At 43.0% G+C, this 19,778-nt stretch overlaps 1 protein-coding gene across 4 annotated transcripts in view; it reads left to right on the top strand.

The window, feature by feature from the left end:
• The window catches only part of cbfb (core-binding factor subunit beta), a 33,646-nt gene that overhangs the window by 1,447 nt on the left and 12,421 nt on the right, over nt 1–19,778 (top strand). For all 4 annotated transcript variants that reach the window (XM_084555876.1, XM_084555877.1, XM_084555878.1 and 1 more), the window contains exon 3: nt 5,538–5,654. In XM_084555876.1, coding sequence (XP_084412002.1) covers nt 5,538–5,654 — 117 coding nt within the window. The remainder of the gene's footprint in view (nt 1–5,537; nt 5,655–19,778) is intronic.

Genomic DNA, 19,778 nt, shown 5'->3' with positions numbered 1-19,778 from the left:
ACCAGGCTTAACTTCGCTCACTGACTTCTTCCCTCCATATTGTGCAGCTGCAGTCATCACACATTAACACATGTTATCACCCGGGCCCTTCGCGCCTACAACGAAACACTGTCAGGGCTGTAATTTGGGGGCCCTGGAATTGGTCTCTTAAAGCAAACATTACGCGTCCTGTTTCATTTTAGTGTATACAGTGACCTGACGATGACAAACAGCCTCAGACACTAATAAGCTCTTTGTTTTCTTTGCTTTTCTTTGTCTTGCCTGATCAGTAACTTTGGGCTTTTGGATTAAAAAAAGCAATTTGAAGATGCTAGTCTGGGGTTTAAATGATTAGAAAAAAATATAGTTTGCTTTTTAATGATTGAGTAATTTATTGATAAACTGAGAAAATATCATTAAAATTAAAAAACAGAATAAAAATAAGATGAATTCTGCTTTTACTCTGGCTTTTCTTTTAGTGATAACTTCATTTGACTCTTAATAATTTTGATGTGCGTTCTATCGGACTGATTTTATACAATAAAATGAGTTTCTCTTTATTCTCGCATGCTCGGCGGAGCAGGCTGTCGGTTGTTGTTGTTGTTGTCGTTGTTGTTGCCGCGGCAGATAGTTTGTGGCGACGGCGTCAGAGCTGGACGGGCGTCACTCTGCTGGATCCGCCTCACACTCGTCTCTGGCTCCACACACGTCCGATCAAACGTCCGGCTTTGATTCCTTGAAACCTGAGGCTGGTTTTACTAAACACTTTTTGTCTGAGAAAACATCGGGTGAGGTAAAAGTCCTACATTCAAAAGTATTGACAGCCAAATTTACAGAGAGTAAAGCAAGACTATCTCAGAGCTTCTCGTGCACTGGACACTGGAAACAGCATTTTAATAATTTCCCTGCTGGTTGCAAATTTTCATTTTATTTTACATAGTGAAAATAACCAGCGAGTGCAATATTTCCCACTGAAATGCAGTGACGTATAAAGCACACATCTCAGACTGAAACTTGATTACAGTAGTCCAAAATTAAAAGCAGAAATGTTTCTTTTATGAAGCCCACAACATATGTGCGCGCTTTGCTGCCGTCTTCACCTCTGCGCAGAGACAAATGTTTCTCCGCCGCTGAACCTGCGCGACCTTGTGTTTGTTTTCTTTCAAAAACACAGGGTGTAGCGCTCGTGATGAGCAGTCTACAGCATTAGAGCGAGCCAGGACGCGTTGATATTCTCATTATGTAATTAGCATATGGTGTGAAGACTGTTTTAAATTTTCCTAAATCATACCTTCAACTGAAGGTGAGGTCAGGCGAACAGCCTCCGGGGCTGCTGGCACCAACGCAAACAAACGCAGAGCAACTGCTGCTGTCTTAGTCATCCTCGAGGTATTTTTCACAAACATGCTGTCATCATCGGGGGACAGGGGTTTGAGTTCATGAAGAGGAGGAGGTGGAGGACAGGGGACGTGGAGGGGAGGGGGGGGGGGGGGGGGCTCTGCATCTAGTTTTACCATCTTTTAGTGGGACGTGATGCGTCTGTCTGTCTGTCCTCACTGTATTTATAAGCTTCTTCTGCTGTGAGAATTGATGGCCACGGTTTTAAGGGTTCGACGGCAGCTGTGACATCATGCTGCTGATTTATCTATCGCCCAGACGCCGCTAAAGACCTCCTGCTATTTTCATGGTCAGTGCGAAACAACTACTGGACGCTCAGATGTTTCTGTCGGGGGTCGCTCGGTTTTGTGGATGAGACAAATTGCGAGAAATACGACTGTAAACTGCGGTTGACTTATCCGTAGTCATGTTCAGTTTTATATTCTGCCTTTATTAAAACATGTTTGAGTTAATTTGAATAAAAGAGCATTTGTTTGAGGAGGCTGTTTTTACGTTCACGTGCTGAAAGGAGAAAGTCTGAGCTTAAGATGTGTTCGTAGTCATGTTGCAGCTAAATTGGGAGCCCATCGTGGTCCCGTACTGGCTTTAAAAGCAGCACAGAGCACAGACCGGACTTTTCAGCGAAGCAGAGGCCGCCTTTAATTGGCTTGATTTTTAAACTTGCTTTAAAAATGAATCTTTGTGACGGAAGAAAAACAAATCAGGCGCAGATTGGAAACGATTTCTTCGCGTCTGAACGGGCTCTTTGAATATTACGTCCCGTGAAAATGAATTTTTCCCTCAGCGTAATTTCAGACCATAATTCAATAAAATGTACAATAAACAAACTTCCACAGTAATACTGGAATTTCTTTTTTTTTAAATGTGCTATTTGTTGTACCAGATGTGTTTAGTTGCTGTTCACAGAAAAAAAGCTGGTTCTGAAAAAAATAAATGAAAATGAAAAGGCCTTAAAGTGGTTTTGTCTTCACAGTCTCCAGTTTAAAGGGATATATATTTGCAAAAGTAAAAACAGATGCTCGACACTCCTCCTTATACTGTCATGGCATTATTAAACAATCTTAAAAACAGAAACGTGCAACTTAAAATTGTTTGTCTTGTGTCAGAAAGTGTAAACTCCCATTGCCTGCGTTATTTTTGTGATCTCTCTCACACACACACACACACATGCGTGAATAGATGTGCGGCTGGAATCACAGGGCAACTCTAAAATGTTCAGGATTGATCTGATAAATGGGACAATAATTCAAAGTAAATTATCTCCAGCTCAGCTCATTAGAGATGAGTCGCTTTCTAAACTGCTATTGATTTTCATGCTGTGCTGTCTCTCTCTCCCTCTCTCCCTTTTTCTGCTCGTCCACCTCCTTTGATTTCATTTACTTTGCTCAGTTCTTCTTTGTCTTTATATATCTCCGTCCCTTCCATTTCCTCCTCTCCTCTCTTTGTCTGACTTTCTATACATTCACCACGCCGTCTTTTTCGCTGCCGTCCCCCTTCTCTTCCTCTTTTTCATTTCCTCCATTTCTGTCTGCCTCCCTCTCTCTTTTTTTTTTTTCTACTCGTTTGTCTCTTGGTTTCCCTCCATCTCTTTCCACCCTCTCCTTCCCTCTTATTCTCTCCGGCAGTAGTAGGCAGCAAATTAGTATCAGATGGTTGTAATCCAATACTTCAAATACAGCAGAAATGATGACTCGGGTTTTCTTTGAGCTCTCTCCTCCCTTCGTTCCTCTCTCTTCCACCCGGAGTTCTTCTCTTTCATTCAGTTTTTCTTCCTCGTTCCTCTCTCGCTCTCCGTTGAGGTACAGATTTGACAGGGTGCATAATTCATATGCTTCCAGCTTCAGTCGCTTCCCTAATGCCCTTAGTATTGATCCGTCTCGGCAAACACAACACGACACACTCACAAAGACAATAGACACGCACGCATGCAGATACACGTTTAAAAACATTTTCTAACCAGATTCTCTGCCTCCGCGTAATTCATTGCCTTCTGACTGCAGCAGAGAAATGCATTCTATTGATTTTCGTTTTATTTGTGTTCCTGTACGATTGCATGCATGCAGTGTGTGTGTCTGTCTCTGCAGAGGAGTGTATCCCATTAGAGCAAAGAAACCATTTTACAGGAATCAAAAACCAAGGAAAGCTACAGTTTGATGTGATTATATGTATGTGAGGAGAGCAAGCCAGCAGTTCACTTTGTGCTTTTGTTCTGAGAGGAGAGTGGTTAGACCACGAAGAAACAGAGCGGGAGGGTTAAAGAAAGGAGAGAAGGAACCCTTCCTTTGACCTGAATGTGACATTTAAGACTCGCAAGAACTCTGAACATCTTGACGAATGCACGTCCTAAAAATCTGTATTTGAAAATCAGGATTTTGGATAAAAATGTGTTTGAACGTGCAGTATGTAATGTGGTAAACTGAATCAGCAGAAGTTGTGAAGTCCTGACATTTAATGCTTTGCCATAATGCAACTCAGAATAATCTTCCGTTAGATTTTCAATCCATCCATTTTCTTATCCGAACTTGGATCGCAACAGGCTAGTAAAGACATTTTATCCCTCCCTTTCCCTACGAACGTGTTCCTGTTTCTTCTGGAGCATCCCCAGGCGTTCCTAGGCCAGATAAAATATACAATCCCTCCAGCAAATTCTGGGTCTACCCTTGGGTCTTCTCCCACCTGGGTTTGCCCGGTAAACTGCAGAATCTGTACCAGATGTACAAATCGCCCCAACTGGCTCCTATTCATTTGCTAAGAAGCAACCTCCCTCTCAAGAGTTCCCCACCTACACTCAAATTTGCTCTCACAGCCCTCGCAGAACTTTTTTTCTCATGTCCGGCAACTATTCTGGTGATTGGTCAGAAATTAGGAAGTGGGCGTAGTTAATGCGGAATAGAGGAAATGCTAGCAGCCACTCTGCAAGTTCCCAGATGCTTATATACGTAGTGAAACCACTAATCTCTAGTGGGTAGAGATCGGCATACTGTGTGTGGGTGCATGCTGAATGAACGGCGTAATCCGACGGATACGGTCGTCAAAACAAGCGGCCGACATCCGAAAACAATAAGAAAAGTGCCTCTTGACGCCCATCTCCCACAATGCTCAGCGCATGTGACGTATGCTGCAGTCGAAGGGCCCTATGAGGACTTCTCTAGTTCGGCCCTTGAGTTTCTCATGAAGTAAAAAATGATCTGGCCAGAATGAACTTTTTTCTTGTTCTTGCCTCTCACCTCGGGAACAAGAACAAAATTCCTCGCTTCTCTCAGAGTATGTAACAAGCTTAAGCCCTTCCACCTTACTCAAAAAACAAATCTCTTGTATTTGCGATCTCATTCTTTCAGCCGCTACCCATGAGCATGGGCAAGGGTTGCAACGTAGCTCCCTTTTCACTACAACGTCCGCATTATTGGCGACTCCACAATAATCTGACTGTCCCTCTCATGCTTCATTTTACTGTCGCTCATGAACAAAATCCCAAGACTCTGGAACAGTCTGCTGTTTTCCTGCAGAGAACCAAGGCCTAATACTTGGACTCTTATCCACAAACCTCCCCAGTACTTGCTGAAGGTCATTGGGCTGGCAAGTGTCTTAAAAACTCCAACCTCTGTTTTTGTAATGCAGTCGTTGTGTCATAAATGTACAGTTCCAAGGCCCAGGCTGAGATACACCAGTTGGGGTCACTAAGATAATGTATTCCAAAGTGCCAAAGACACAGAAGACATGATAAAGATGTCTCCTCCTGCTATTCATGGTATAATTAACTGCCATTTTCATGGTGAAGCCTCTTTTCGAGATTTGCTTTGTTTCTTTGTGCTGAGACTTTTAAGTTTGACTCCCAACATCTGCAATCAAACCTCCATAAAAAAAGTTTTTGACTAGTTCCAAAAAGCAAACAGTAAAATACTTGTACAACATGAAATAACGCAGGCCTGACGTTTTTAAAGCCTTTTATATAAGTTTATTATTAATGAGCTAAAACCTCATTGAACTCTCTTCGTCTCGTCGCTAGAAATACGACGGTGCTGCTGAAGTTGCGTGTACAATTTAAACAACTACAACTCAGTTGTATTTGGGTATTTATTTTCCTTCTGTCCCCCGGCGTCCCCTCTTTCTTGACTTTTGCCCTTCACCGCTGACTTCACACTTTCTCTCCTTCTCTGCAGGCCTTTGTAGCGACAGGTACCAACCTCTCTCTCCAGTTTTTTCCGGCCAACCTCCATGGAGATCAGAGGCAAGTTCCTACAAGGGAGTACGTCGACTTTGAAAGAGAGACCGGAAAGGTAGGACAAGTGAAAGATATACTCCAACACACACACATATATTTCTCTGGCGAAGGTCATGTGGTTTCAGCAAAGAGATGTCTAGTTTTCAGATCAAATGTGCCCTGAAGGCCTCATCTTTGACCATCCAAACAGCTGCAGGCAAAATCTCTTTTTAAACACCAGCTGGAATTAAAAAACATCCTTGCCATTTGTTGAGTCACGTGTGTTTGATTCATCAGACATCATGGGCACGTTAGCTGTTGTGAAACTTGTACATAGAAAAAAAAGAAAAAAAATTTGGAGAAACATACATGTCGGTCTGCTCTTTCGTTTTCAGTTCCGCGTTTATTTCAAGAAATGAAAATGACACAAAGACAAAGGAAGCTTCATGTGAATGAGTGAAGTAAGGCGGTGTGTGCTGACGTCTGACATGTACGCAGCTTGTTCGAGCCTCCAACCCTCGGCTATTGATTGATTTGGGTGTCAGGTTGAAAACAGGTCTACAAAGACAAATTAAAAGGATCAATCAGTGTGTGTAATCAGCGTAAAGTCGAGCCTTTAAACCAGTGTGCCCTGGGTGTTTTATCGCCGCCCACCACGCTGCCACGATGCTCCTGAAATCACTGTCGGGGCTCCTTGTCACACGAGGGCAAACGAACGCAAACCTCATTAGCTCAGAGGTGCCCGTGCTCTTTTAGGATTAAAGTTGAACAATTTAAAGAGTTCCGAAGGTGTTAGGTTGCTGATGTTGTCAAGGTGATTTCCACAGTTCGGTACAGTGGTGCTGCTATGTTTATGTGTATGTTAATTGTTTCCCCTGGCGCCATGCCTGGACTCTTTATATGTGTGTGTGTGTGTGTGTGTGTGTGTGTGTGTCAGACGGCCCTCCACGGACACTGGCCCGCTGAAATGAATGCCGGCTGGCGGCTCATTAAAAATGCATTCTGGGGAATCGATGGACCTCCATGCCCCAAGGCTGACGGACTAATCTCACGCTGTTAATTATTTAACACAAGTGCCCTGATGGTTGAGTTTGTGTGTGTATGTGTGTGTGTATGTGTGTGTGTGTGTGCTTGTGTTAATGGGCACTGGGCCTTTTGCAGTGCAGGAGAGTGTGAGTGTTTATTGGTGTCGGACAAAAAAAGAACGAATGGATGCATGTGGCTGAGACGGGGTTTGTGTGTGTGTGTGTGTGTGTGTGTGTAAGACGATATCCTCTTCTTTGTCACCTCAACAGTGCTCACAGATCTATGAAGTTTTAATGAGGCCAGCAGTCGTCAATGTAAAGCAGTTCCACAATTGCTCTGCAGAGCTAAAGTCAAGCACTCTCTCAGATTTTGGTGCTGACAGTCTGCTCCTTCAGTCGCTCTATACCAGCACAAAAACTCCCAATAAGTTCGTCCAGATCATTGAGCTTCTCTTTTCATTCACCTCCAACACAAGTATAAGGTTTCAGCCTTTTCTTTTATGTAATATTCAACAACAACAAAAAAAAAGAACAGGCGAGTGCAGAATGTGGTTTCCGGAGCGCAATGTGCTGCAGAAAGAAATATTTTTTAGTAGAGGAGTGGACGACTTCGCCGCTCTGCCGTTCCGACGCAGAGCCTTTAATTGTGTACTCGGTGTACATTTTCTGCAGTGTTGCTCCACCAGGAAGCCATCTTCAGTTTCATACTCACACAAACACACACACACTCACACCCAGCCTCCCGATCCCACTGGACCTCCCTGTAGAATACAACTGTCAGGCCAAGGCTGAGATCCTGCGTACGTTGCAGCTTCTTTGCTTAATTACTGTCACAACTAATCCACACACAAACACGCAGGTCTCTCATGCTTGGGTTATAGTTGTATATTCACAATATAATGGAGCTTTTTTTTTTTTATTATTGCCTGCAAAATGTTATATAGAGACTAAAACTTTAATTGCACTACAGAGTAACTTTGGAGGTAAATGTGAAGACATATAATAGCGATGTTTGCTGTCTTTAGCTGAGTTTAACTGGGGGGAAACAGTAGCTCATGAGCTTTGATTCAAACCAAGCTACCAGGTTGCTGTTTTCCCCCCTCTTTTTTTTTTTGTTTTTATTACTTTTCCCTGCATATTTTCTTTCTTTTAACTTTCCCATTCGCTCCTCAGTTTGTTTTTCTTGTGGCATTTTATATAAACATCCACAGCATGTCTGTCTCCTCCATCCATCCCTCCATCCCTCTGTTCACTCCCCCTCCCTCCCTTTTTCTGCACAGATCCTCATTCCCACCGTGCATCCCCCACTCCCTCCCTCCTTCCCTCGCTCCCATCCTCCCTCCATCCGCTCTCCCACTTCTTTTTCTTCTTCTTCTTTCCCGCCCTCATTTCCAAACACAGATGGTGCCAAACCAGAATGGTAGCACAGCCAGGTTAAACTTGGCGTCTGAATATAATATGTGTGTGTGTGTGTGTGTGTGTGACAGAGAAAGAAAGAAAGAAAGGGTGTAGAAGTACAGGCTCTCTGTGTCGTTACAGGCTAATGGGAGCCAGCTGTGGAGGAGGTTAATTTTAGTGCTAGCTGCTAACTTGCTAGCAAACGTTAACCCTGTCCTAGGCATGTGGCATCAGCAGCTGGCTCACCAGCAGCAGCCTTGCCAGCAGCCTCGCCGCCAGCCTCACTGCCGCAGTTTTCTTATTTAAGAGTTGTTAAGTTTTGTAGCTGAATTTAAACACAAGTTCAACCGCTGCCAAAAGTCGGTCCAGTTAGCAGGTTTCTGGCCGGCTTTGCTGGTGCAGCACCTGGTGCTGGAATGATCTGTTTGGGCCAAATATGATACCTCATTTAGTAAAAGGCAGGTGTGACAAAGTCAAAGAGACTTTTAAAGCTAGTTTGGTTATTATCTGCTTGACAATGAAAGACAAATACAGAGTGGACACACAATTTTATCCACATGGTATTTATATTTTTTTAAATATGTCCTTTGACAGCATTGACTGTGTATTAAGATGGACAAACCCTCCATGATGTCACCTCAGATCTGGGTGTTTATCAATATACGTTCTTGTCTGTACTTCTGTTTTTGTGGACAAAAAAAAAAATCAGTCGCTCCCCAAGTACTGTTCCAATTAAAAGTATGTATCTGACCAAGTATAGTCCAAATGTCCTCCTGTGTTCTTGCTCCACAAGTTCTATCAAGGACGCATCGGGAGTTAACTTGTGTGGACTTGGGACAGACAGGTATCCCAAGCAAGCACACTGCTGTTCCAAGCGCAGAACGTCCGCCCTCCGTCCTCTCGTCCTTCCATAGTACATACTTCAGAATCCAACTTAATTTAGCATTGTCTGACTTCTGTCTAATTCAACAATTGAGCCTTAATTATACATAACTTGTAACCCTGATGAAATTAAAACTGCGGCGTTGTCACAAATACCAGGCTGTTAACCTGTTTATTTCTGCTGTAAAGTTGGACATTTTAACACGGAGGTCTGTGCGGACTGACTAGCTTTTGCAGCCACCCTCAAGTGGCCGTTTGAGGTACTGCAGTTTTTGGCACAGTTTTTGGTGAAGTTTAGACGGTGTAGTGATATATGGTTAGCCTGGTCGTTACCATCCTACGTTTCCGTCCGAAATTTGATTTCGGTCTGGCACGTTAGTCTGGCCCAATGTAATAGGAATCTGTCTCCGTAATGGGCGGATGCTTATTTTGAGGTTTAAAATCATTGGAGTTCCCTTAACCAATCAGCAACGTTTGGTAATGACGTATATTGTGCGCCGGAGTTAAGGCTCTTACGCTTACCACTTCCGCTTCCAGTTAAATAAATCAAACTTTTCCCAAAGCCAGTTGGAAGGAGAGCTACGACGTCCTTGCCATTTATAAAATTGACAAGACAAGCCTCTTGTTCTGGTTTTAATTCCGTGATGCTATCGAGAGTTGAGACAACTTCGCGGATGGCTTCTAGCGTCTCTTCCTCTGTCGCCATTGTTGCTATGCTGTTGAACTACAAGCTTCGCTGGACTACAAGCAACTCGGCATGCGAGTTCCGCGTCATCACTCAACTGTTCGCTGATTGGCGCGGTTACACGCGAACCGCGGAAGTGCAATTTGGCCAGACTCCGTGCCAGACCGAAATCTAATTTCGGGCGGAAACATAGGATGGTAACGACCAGGCTAATATATGGTGAGTTTCCACCAAAAAACAGAATAACATGCGGCTAATTTTGAGAAACACTTATAAAACGGTTCAAACACATGGACATCAGCAGCTGCACGTATCTCTGCACTATAGTGATACAGTTTTACACAAGATCCTTTAAAGTAAATTAGAGATTGTTAAAGGATTAAAGAATATTCAAATGTTAGCACCATGTTCTGTTGTTTCGATGCAATTTCTTTAGTGCATCATTTTTATCAGAACTAAAAATGTATTTTCCTACTTGCTTGTCCCTCTTGCTGCCAAATTGTTTCTTATTCATTTGCTCTTTTATTCGTTAACTTGCAGAGTCAACGCATTGGCAAATAACCTTTCTTTTCCTTCATCCTTTGTGTGACCAAACTGCCATCCTTCTTAGGCAAAACAGATACTGATCTTTCCTCCCTTCCTGTTCCCTGTGCGGCATCCCTGCAACTACATCACTCAGGTGTAAAAACAAAACTGGCAGTTTCAGTCAAACTCCCCCGAACTTTTTAAATCGATGACTCAGTTGATCTTTAAGCACGGTATGGTGAAACGTGTTAAAATGATTCACGAGACACCAGTGCAGCATGAGAAACTGAGAATTTGTTTTTCATTTTGCTACGTTACCTTAGTTTAAGGTGGAAACGATTCCCTTTTTTATGCTTCACTGAAATTCTATTTGCTTCCTATATCTGAGAATTTGGCTTTACATAAGGCAGGAGCCACAGGAATTACTCTGCAAGTTTCCCTTATGAAGGCTTTCTCCCAATGTGTGTGTGTGTGTGTGTGCATGCATGCTTGTGCACAGTGTCTTCTGCATTCTGATGAGATGGTGGCGCCAGCCCGGTTGCTTACACGCAGATATATGCGAGTTTGCGTGCATACACTCACAAACGGTAAACAAAACCGGAAACATAGATTAAATAGGCAGAAAGAGAAAGAGAGATATTAGTGGTTGGGGGCTAAATGAGAAGCATTCAAGTGCTAAACCCATGACACATGTGTGGGGCTTCATTTGTTTTCAAGTACAGGTATAAAAATTGTTGTTCAGTTTATCAATATGCAGCCGACGCTGAGAGTCTGGCTCTGTAGCTGCTAAATGCTCCACGGTGTTCATCAGATACTTGTTAATGTTATCTGCAGTCTGGTGCGGTGCAGGGAGTGTACTGTGAGATTTTTCATTTAACTCTGTCTGCCAATAAGAGCTGTGACTCACATCAGTAAAGTTGCACTCATTTAAAACAAAACAATGAGCTGTACTGTTAAAAGCCACCGCGGAGCAGCAGTCAGGTGATGATTTACTGTACGGCTTGAGTGACAGCTTTCATATTGCACATGGTAATCCAATCCACCGTTAATTTAAAACGCTTCCATTAGGAGTGGCCATGCTGCAAATATGTCACTCGCCGACTTCTGCTTCCTACTTCCTCTCGTTTCTTGGCTCTGCGTTCCGCATGATTAGATACCATTATTGTCCCAGTGGATAAAAGTCATTCCAGGTTAATAGGAGTCAATAGAAAATGTTGAAATGTGGACACAGCTGTTGATGTACTGTGCAAATATTTTATTGCAGCAACTGTAGCTCCACGCCACGAGCAAACGTCAAACCATTGCAGGAACTCCGGCTGTAGTGAGAATTTTTTAATGAATCCCAACAATTATTTTCTTATCTTATGGTTAATAACGTTTATTAATTCAGCTGTTGCAGCATGTGACCTACTTTGTCAAACAGTGGTAGTTATTCCAGTATTAATGTTGCCTTCAAATGGGGTCGTATTTACCATGAGTTACATATATACAACGTATACGAAATTTTCAGAAAGTTCACAAGTTGCTACGTGTTTGCAGACGAGTTTTCTTCAAAATTTTATAATATGTGTGAAGAAAATGACAATAGTCCCTACGGCCTCATACTAGAAGTTGAATGGCTTCTGATTTTTTGTGGAGAAAGTCGAGCTGAAGTCGACTAGTCAATGACATCTCACATAAAAACACAGTGGAAAGTAATGCTTTGCGACAAAGAAATATATTTATCATTCATCTTCTCTAACCACTTCTCACAACCAACCTCTGAAGGGTCGTGGGGGGGCTGGAGCCTATCCCAGCTGTCATTGGGCGAGAGGCGGGGTACACCCTGGACAGGTCGCCAGTCTGTCGGGTCTATTCACACTCACACCTACAGCCAATTTAGAATCAGCAATAAACCTAACGAGCATGTCTTTGGACAGTGAGAGGAAGCTGGAGTACCTGGAGAGAACCCAGTGAGCACAAAGAGTACATGCAAACTCCACACAGAAAGGCCCCAGATTGGAATCGAACCCTGAACCTTCTTGCTGTGAGGCATCAGTGCTAACCACCACAAAAAAGAAATACATATATTCTTGACCTGAATACATATTGTAGCGTCTCACACAAAGGAAGCTACGGAGGCTTTTCTGCAAGGTTAAACACGGGCTACTGTCGACCGTAGACCACGCCAACACCATACACGCGTCAGTCTGACACTTTTAATATGCAGCTCTGGCTCGGCAAAAAAACAGCATGTTGTTAGACAGGATAGTGTAGTTGGGATTAAAAAAAACAATGCGGTATATCACCAAAGGCTTTTCTAAAGGTCTATTACCTTTAGACAATTAAATTCACCAGCAAACTTGATTTGCAGCCTCCTTCTCTCTGTTACCGCAGGTAAAGTTGGCCCGTTCCTCTGCTAGCGTTAGTGGATGCCTTGTCACATGAGTGTGATTTGCAATAGTACATTTGTTGTATTTCAGGACTCACTTACATATTTTGCATGTCACAGAAGAATGGGCTTCATGATGAACCGCTGCTAGTTTGCTGCAATGACCCACTGAGCTCCTCACCCGTCTTCTAGGAGGCGTCCTGCTTAAAGCGTTATGACACAGCAGTAAAGTTGACTAGTCACCTCATACTTTCATTATGTCTTTGCATATTCTACACTAAGTTAACTTGCGAATCTGTTAGCCTCGGTTGCATCTAGACGGCAACAGTTGCCTTGCAGAGGTTACTCTATGACTTTACACTTGTACGCCAAGCATTTTGTGTACAGCACACGGCTTCACGTGTCCTAACTGTGAGCTCATGAAGACAGCATAACCTATCGTGATGATTGTCATCTTGTTTTGCTAGAATAGTGATTGTATTCAGTTTTTTGTGGTTCACTTTTTCTCTGTTTCCTGGATAGAAAGAGGTTTCTTGGTTTCTTTACAAGTTTCTCAGGTACAGATAAGAATCTTGTTCTGCGCTCTCACACCTACGATCCGGGCGCATGAACTCATCAGAAAGTAAATTAAAAAGTGATCGCAGATGGCACACACACACATACACACCCACACACACAAACTCTGTCTGACACCTCTGCTGCCCTCTCATTTAAACGTCAGCTTTGAGGCCTCCAGGACTCGCCTCTGCCTCATCAACATCAAGTGTGTGTGTGTGTCTGTGATGTGTGTGAGTGTGGGTGTGTGTGTGCGTGGTGTTATATTTCTTTCTGAACGGAAGCTGTGCCATCGGTGCGTGACTTGCTAGTGACATCATCAAAGCCCGACCACTAATTGGTTCCCTCTGCTACCGCTGCTGCTGCTGCTGCTGCTGTGTGTGTGTGTGTGTGTGTGTGTGCAGTGGTTGTTGGGCACATTTTGATGAAACTTGTTTCATTTAAATCCGTATAAGTGAACTTTCATCTGAGCCACATTAATGCACCACAAACCTCCTCCACACACACACACACACACAGTCCGTGTCCTCCCACAGAGTATCATGTTTCCCAGCTCTAGGCCTTGGATCAATGACCACACCCACTCCCACAATGCCCTGTCCTGTCCCCAGTCCTCTGTTTATAAGCTCTTTGTGTGTTTCCCTGTGTTTTATGTTGGCATCACGTCTTTGTGTTTGAGTGAATCTCTCTGCGTTTGTGCGCACGTCATAGAAGCGGAGAGAGACTCAGGGCCGGACAGAAAACTGTTGGGAGAGAGGTCAGTCTGGTGTGAAATCCAGCATGTGTGTGTCAGCTTCATTCCTCTATTCTTAGTCCTTCTCTTCCAGTAACTGTTGGCTGAACTGGACCCAAGTGAGCTCCACAGCTCCACAGCTCCACAGCTCACCTGGACATTGATGCGTTTGTGTGTTCCTGTCACTCTGTTTTATTGTTTCGATTAGGAGAAGAGAATAAAAAATGTTATCAGATATGTTTTATAGGGAACATAATGATCACATCATGATTTTATTGACTGCACAATATCAGTGGAGAACAGCTAGAGCACGGTAAATATTTTTATGGTCAAGTTTGATCTACTCGGTCCGCACTAAAATCTGAAAAGTCACATTGAGTTGGTCATGAAACTAGGCAAACTACAAATAACAACAGTTTCTACTAACATGCACAGATTTTGTATATATGTATATATAGAAATTTGGTTACTTAAAGGTTAGTGCAAGTCAAACTGAAACTGTTAACTGAGCAAATCAACAAAGCAGAAATACCAAACCCAGATTAAGAGGGTTAATCCCAGTTTGGGTTTCTCAGATATTTTAAAAGGTCATTCAGAAAAATCCCAAAGATCACTTAAAAACATTTAATTTGTCCTCTGATGGTGCATGATAAAAACATTTTTTTAACCCGTTTAGCAAGATGGCAGTCTGGCAGCTGCCTTAGCTACTGAACGAAGGGGTAACAAACAAGTTGAAAGTAACTGTAACACACTGGATAGAATATTTTAATAACCTATTACGGTATCTAAAGAAATAACCACTGTCTCAATTTTCTGTTCATACTTTTAGTCCAGTTATTTCCACCTTCTGAAGCGTGATCTGAAATCTGAATCATCACGGTGCACAGATCCAGGGGTTAACCAAGTTACCAGATTATGTATGAAACTCAATCGAGACATACGATCAACACAATCAACGCACCACATACAGCCTGACAACCCACAACCTGATTCAAGGGGCGTGTGCACAGCTGCTCTCTGAATGATGGCGGGGCGCCGTTCCACCTAATAAACCCAAACACACCTGTTAATTTAAGCAGGGCTGGACTGAACCAAACCTAAATGCTGGCTAGGTGATTTGATGTCAATTGATTGATTGGCATGCATCAAGCAGAGAAAACATCTAAGGAGATTGTAGAACCTACTGTGTGGTCTGATGAGTCCAGATTTACCCTGTTCCAGAGTGATGGGGGCATCAGGGTAAGAAGAGAGGCAGATGAAGTGATGCACCCATCATGCCTAGTGTCTACTGTACAAGCCTGTGGGGGCAGTGCTATGATCTGGGGTTGCTGCAGTTGCTCAGGTCTAGGTTCAGCAACATTATGTGTCCAAAGAATGAGGCCAGCTGACTACCTGAATATACTGAATGACCAGGTTATTCCATCAATGGATTTTTTCTTCCCTGATGTTCACGGGCATATTCCAAGATGACAATGTCAGGATTCATGGGGCTCAGATTGCGAAAGAGTGGTTCAGGGAGCATGAGACATCATTTTCACACATGGATTGGCCACCACAGAGTCCAGACCTTAACCCCATTGAGAATCTTTGGGATGTTCTGGAGAAGGTTTTGTGCAGTGGTCAGACTCTCCCATCATCAATACAAGATCTTGGTGAAAAATTAATGCAACACTGGATGGAAATAAATCTGGTGACTTTGGAGAAGCTTATTGAAACAATGCCACAGAGAATGAGTGCTGTAATCAAAGCTAAAGGAGGTCCAACAAAATATTAGAGAGTGTGACCTTTTTTTTTGGCCAGGCAGTGTATAACCACATCAGAAATCATCCGTATCCTTAACAACACAGAAAGCATGACGTCAACCTTGTCATCCATCCAAATATTCACATCTGACCTCCTCTACATATCTACGCAGTGTAAGGCTGATTTCCTGTCCTAAACATACAGCATTTGGCAAAGCAAATTAGCGTCGATGTTTGTTGTCTTTAAACGACTACATATTTATCTAGTCCAAGCTTCAGTTGAAGCGTCTTCCCTGCACCCCGGTTTTTGTAACCCTATCTCCAGCGTGTGTGAGGATTTGCATGATATTTCCATTCCTATGTAACCCATTCAAACTCACTGTGTTTTTTCTTTTGGGACTTTACTGCAGAACAGAAAGGACTTTGCATAGCAATGATGCACATTGTGTGTCTACAGGCAGTTAGAGACTTCGAGACGGGGGACGGGGGCCAATTTAACTGCCAGGAAGCAGTGAACAATTATTTCGCAATTGCCAAAAATAAATAAATAAAAATGAATCAGTTCATCCAAGGAACAAACTTGTTGAAGACTGTTTAAAAACAAAGATTTTTTCCCACAGTTTGTAAAGTTATTCATGGTCAGATTGTGATGTTTTTTTTTACCTTCTTTACATCTGGCTCCTAATCCTTTATACGTAACCTTTACACACAACATCATCCCGGCTGATCTGGCAGCCACTGTGTGTCATGTGATGTTTGCGTGGGTGTGAGTCCCATGTTGTTTTGCTGCTTTTGTAATTACGGGGTGGGAAGGCAGAAGAAGAGAGAGTGATCATGCTGTGGGAGAGCACCATACTATTATACTTCTGTTGCCTTAGCAGGTGTGTGTGTGGGTGTGTGTGTGTGTGAGTGAGTGACTGTTTGTGCATGTGTGTGTTTGAGAGAAAGATAATACGAGAGGACGTTGGGGTTGCATTCATTCTGGGATTAGGAACAGGAGGCCAGTAACGTTTCTTTATTTCCAGCTGCTGCCGTCACCTCTATTTATCACTTCCTTTCTTATTCTGGAAGAAAACAACTTTGTCAAATTAAATTTAAGACACAAGTGGAAATTTGGAAAAAAATAAAAAGACTGTATTAAAATGTCTTTTAGTTAGTTTAGTTAGATATGTGTAAGTTAAATGATTAATTTGTATATGCATTTTATATTTATTATCTCTGGATTTATTAGGTAATTGTGGAAAACACTGCAAATGGGTGAGATGAGCTACTTTATGTTTTTATAATATACACCGATCAGCCACAACATTAAAACCACTGACAGGAGACGTAAATAACATTTACCATCTTGGGGCAATTCAGTGTTCTGCTGGGAAACTTTTGGACCTGACATTCATTCATGTGGATGTTACTTAGACATGTAGCACCCACCTAGACCAGACCAGGCACCCCCACCCCATAGCAATGACACTCCTTGGTGGCAGCAGCTGTCCCCAGCAGGATGCAGTGTGAAAACATGAAGAACAGCACAAGGTGTTGACCTGGCCTCCAAATTCACTAGATCCCAAACTGATCAAGTATCTGTGGGATGATCCACAGAGGCCCATAGGACCCAAAGGCCCCCACTAGTAATATTTTGTTGCCAGACACCACAGGACACCCTCAGAAGGCCCATGTCTATTCTCTGATGAGTCACAACTGTTTTGGAGGCACAATATTAGACCTACACAATATTAGGAAGGTGGTCATAATGTTATGCCTGATCGGTGTACTTGGCCTCATTGGTATCTCTTTAATTGGATTGATCAAAAATCCTCCTAAACTCCTAAATCCTATCAGCAGTTTTTAAATTTATTTTAAAGAATCTATATCTAAGTGTATTTACTGTGTTGTATTTATCTCCTTTATATGAAGCTCACTTTGTGTTATATCTAAAGCTGACAAAGATCCATTTATGTCTTCACTTTTCATCTATTTATCGCTCATGAATGAACACATCTGCTGCTTTGAAGTAAATATTGTTCTGGGCAATATTCACAAAGACAATATCTTGTCAGTATCACGCAGCCCTACAAGTTATTTCTATTACATACTATATCCATGAAAGTAATTTACGTTGACAGCTGCCTCTTCTGTACTTCAGCTGTTAATAAGGCTTTGATCTAAAACGCTGATAGCACACCTTCACGATGTCTTCCCCCTTTCAACTTCTCTTTCATTTCCAACTGCCAGAGACGACAACGTGACGTCTGCGGCGGGTGTTCAGCGGGGTTATTATGTCTTTGTTGTTGGCTGTGGAAAGGCCGCCATGTGTGCGCTGTGGCAGGGGGGTTGCTGAGCATGAATCAGGGGGTGATTAATGTGATATGCACTTGAGGGTCTTATTGTCCTGGCAGCGATCCTGACACTGTTTTCTTGAAAGTAGTCCGGGGAGAATGAAAGGAAGTAAGAAAGAACCAAAGAGAAAGAGCTGTCTGTGAACGGCTGCTGACTCAGACACGCTCACAGATTTCCAGACAGTCACTGGAGCTCATCTTTAATCGAAGTCACGCACACACACGCACGCTTAGATTTGTGTGACTGTTTGTAATCGACACACGCAGCCTCTCAGACGCTCTGACAGCCATTGATGTAACATTCTTCTGGATAATAACATAATTACTGCACTAAATCAGTCGGTGCCTCCAGCTTAGACTGCGCAAACACATGCTCGCACACACACGCGGCGCTGTGTGCTGGAGAAAGGTGACGCAGACAAAAAAATGCATATGTTGAATAGTGATGGACGGACTGACAGAGGCACGTTTTTGTGTCGCTTGTTTGAATGTGTGTGTGTGTGTGTGTACGTTGGCATGCGTAGGAGAGACGGACTGCCACAACTCACAAGGCTTGAATACAGAGATGTCCATTGTGTTCATGCACCTCGTGGGCACTGGTCTGTTCCTGTGTGTGTGTGTGCGTGTGTGTGCAGTGGTGGGTAGTTGTGCTGACTAGAAGGTTGGCATTGGGCTGAATGAGAGGCAGTGCTCCAACTCATCTCTCTGCATCTGCGTCACACGCCGTCTGCCAGCGCACACTCCTCTCGCCTCCCTCGATCTCAGCATAGTAATAGCTTACATCTCTATGAATGTATGTTATGTCTTTACTCAGCACTGCTGTCAGGTTATAGGGTTATGAGAGAAGAAGATGTTGCCCGTAGTAATTCACTAAAAAGATTCACACTCATTCATAAAGCTGCTGTCGGGTGAAATTCTCAGCTCAGTTCCCGTTTCTTCTCCCCAAACCCCCGGCTTCACCACTTCTTCCACTCGTAGCGGTGCCACTGCTCGGCTCCCACGGCGTATCGGTGCGAAAGCGTACCGAGATGCATATATAATGCCTTATTGTGCCTTTCCGTTTCCTCTTCTTCTTCAGGATCTGAAGGACCCAACCAACCCCGTGACGTAGTCAGTGGCGCCACTGCAAAATGGCGACCCGTTAGCTAGCAAGCTAGGTAGAAATGACAAAAAATAAACTTCTTAAATCTTTGATTTTAGGAGTTTTTAATGTTTGATTCTAGCAAAGGTGTTTTTTTCCTAATCTAGTTTGCAGTACGAGGACCAACACATTCATGTTTCAGTTCCCTGTGATCCAAAAGAATGACGTTAAATGATATAATCCTTCCGTCTGAGTCAAATAATCACCCAGAACTTGTGCCCGTCATGTCTGTCATACAACATCTGACGCAAGAGACTAACCGCAGAAAATGTGACCTGAACATAAGGAGCAGAAGCACAGGACAAAGTGATGCAACACTGTATTTTAAGTCCTACAGACAGTACAGATGTGTGATGAATTAAAGGAAGTACCGTTGTGTCGCCATGTGAAAGCATGTGGATCACCACGAAGGTACAGAACAGCCTCAGTTCTCTTTCTCACAGATCCAACAAGTCTGTGAGCGGCGACGAGCACGACCAAACGCTCCGCCTCGTCTTCTTTCTGTCAAACCAAAGAAATTACGCAGACTACAGCAGAGATACCACAGACTTGATGTAAACTAGAGTTTATACAAAATAACCATAAGTCCTATCATAATGAGAGTCAGGCTGAGTGAAAAAAGGACAGAATTACCACATTTTAATGCATCTATTGTTAAATTGTGGAAATTAATTAAGCTGAAAAAAAGCGGTTCAAAGTTAAGAGTGAAACACGGACCCCCACAAAAGGGTGAAAATTTAATTAAAGTTAAAATGTGATTTCGGAAAAACCCAATCCATTGACTAAATATGGATTTAGTCAAATTTA

Source organism: Chelon labrosus (assembly GCF_963514085.1).
Source record: "Chelon labrosus genome assembly, chromosome: 11".
Classification (NCBI taxonomy): Eukaryota; Metazoa; Chordata; class Actinopteri; order Mugiliformes; family Mugilidae; genus Chelon; species Chelon labrosus.
Note: the sequence above shows the minus strand (reverse complement) of the source record. Positions and strands in the feature narration are given on the sequence as shown.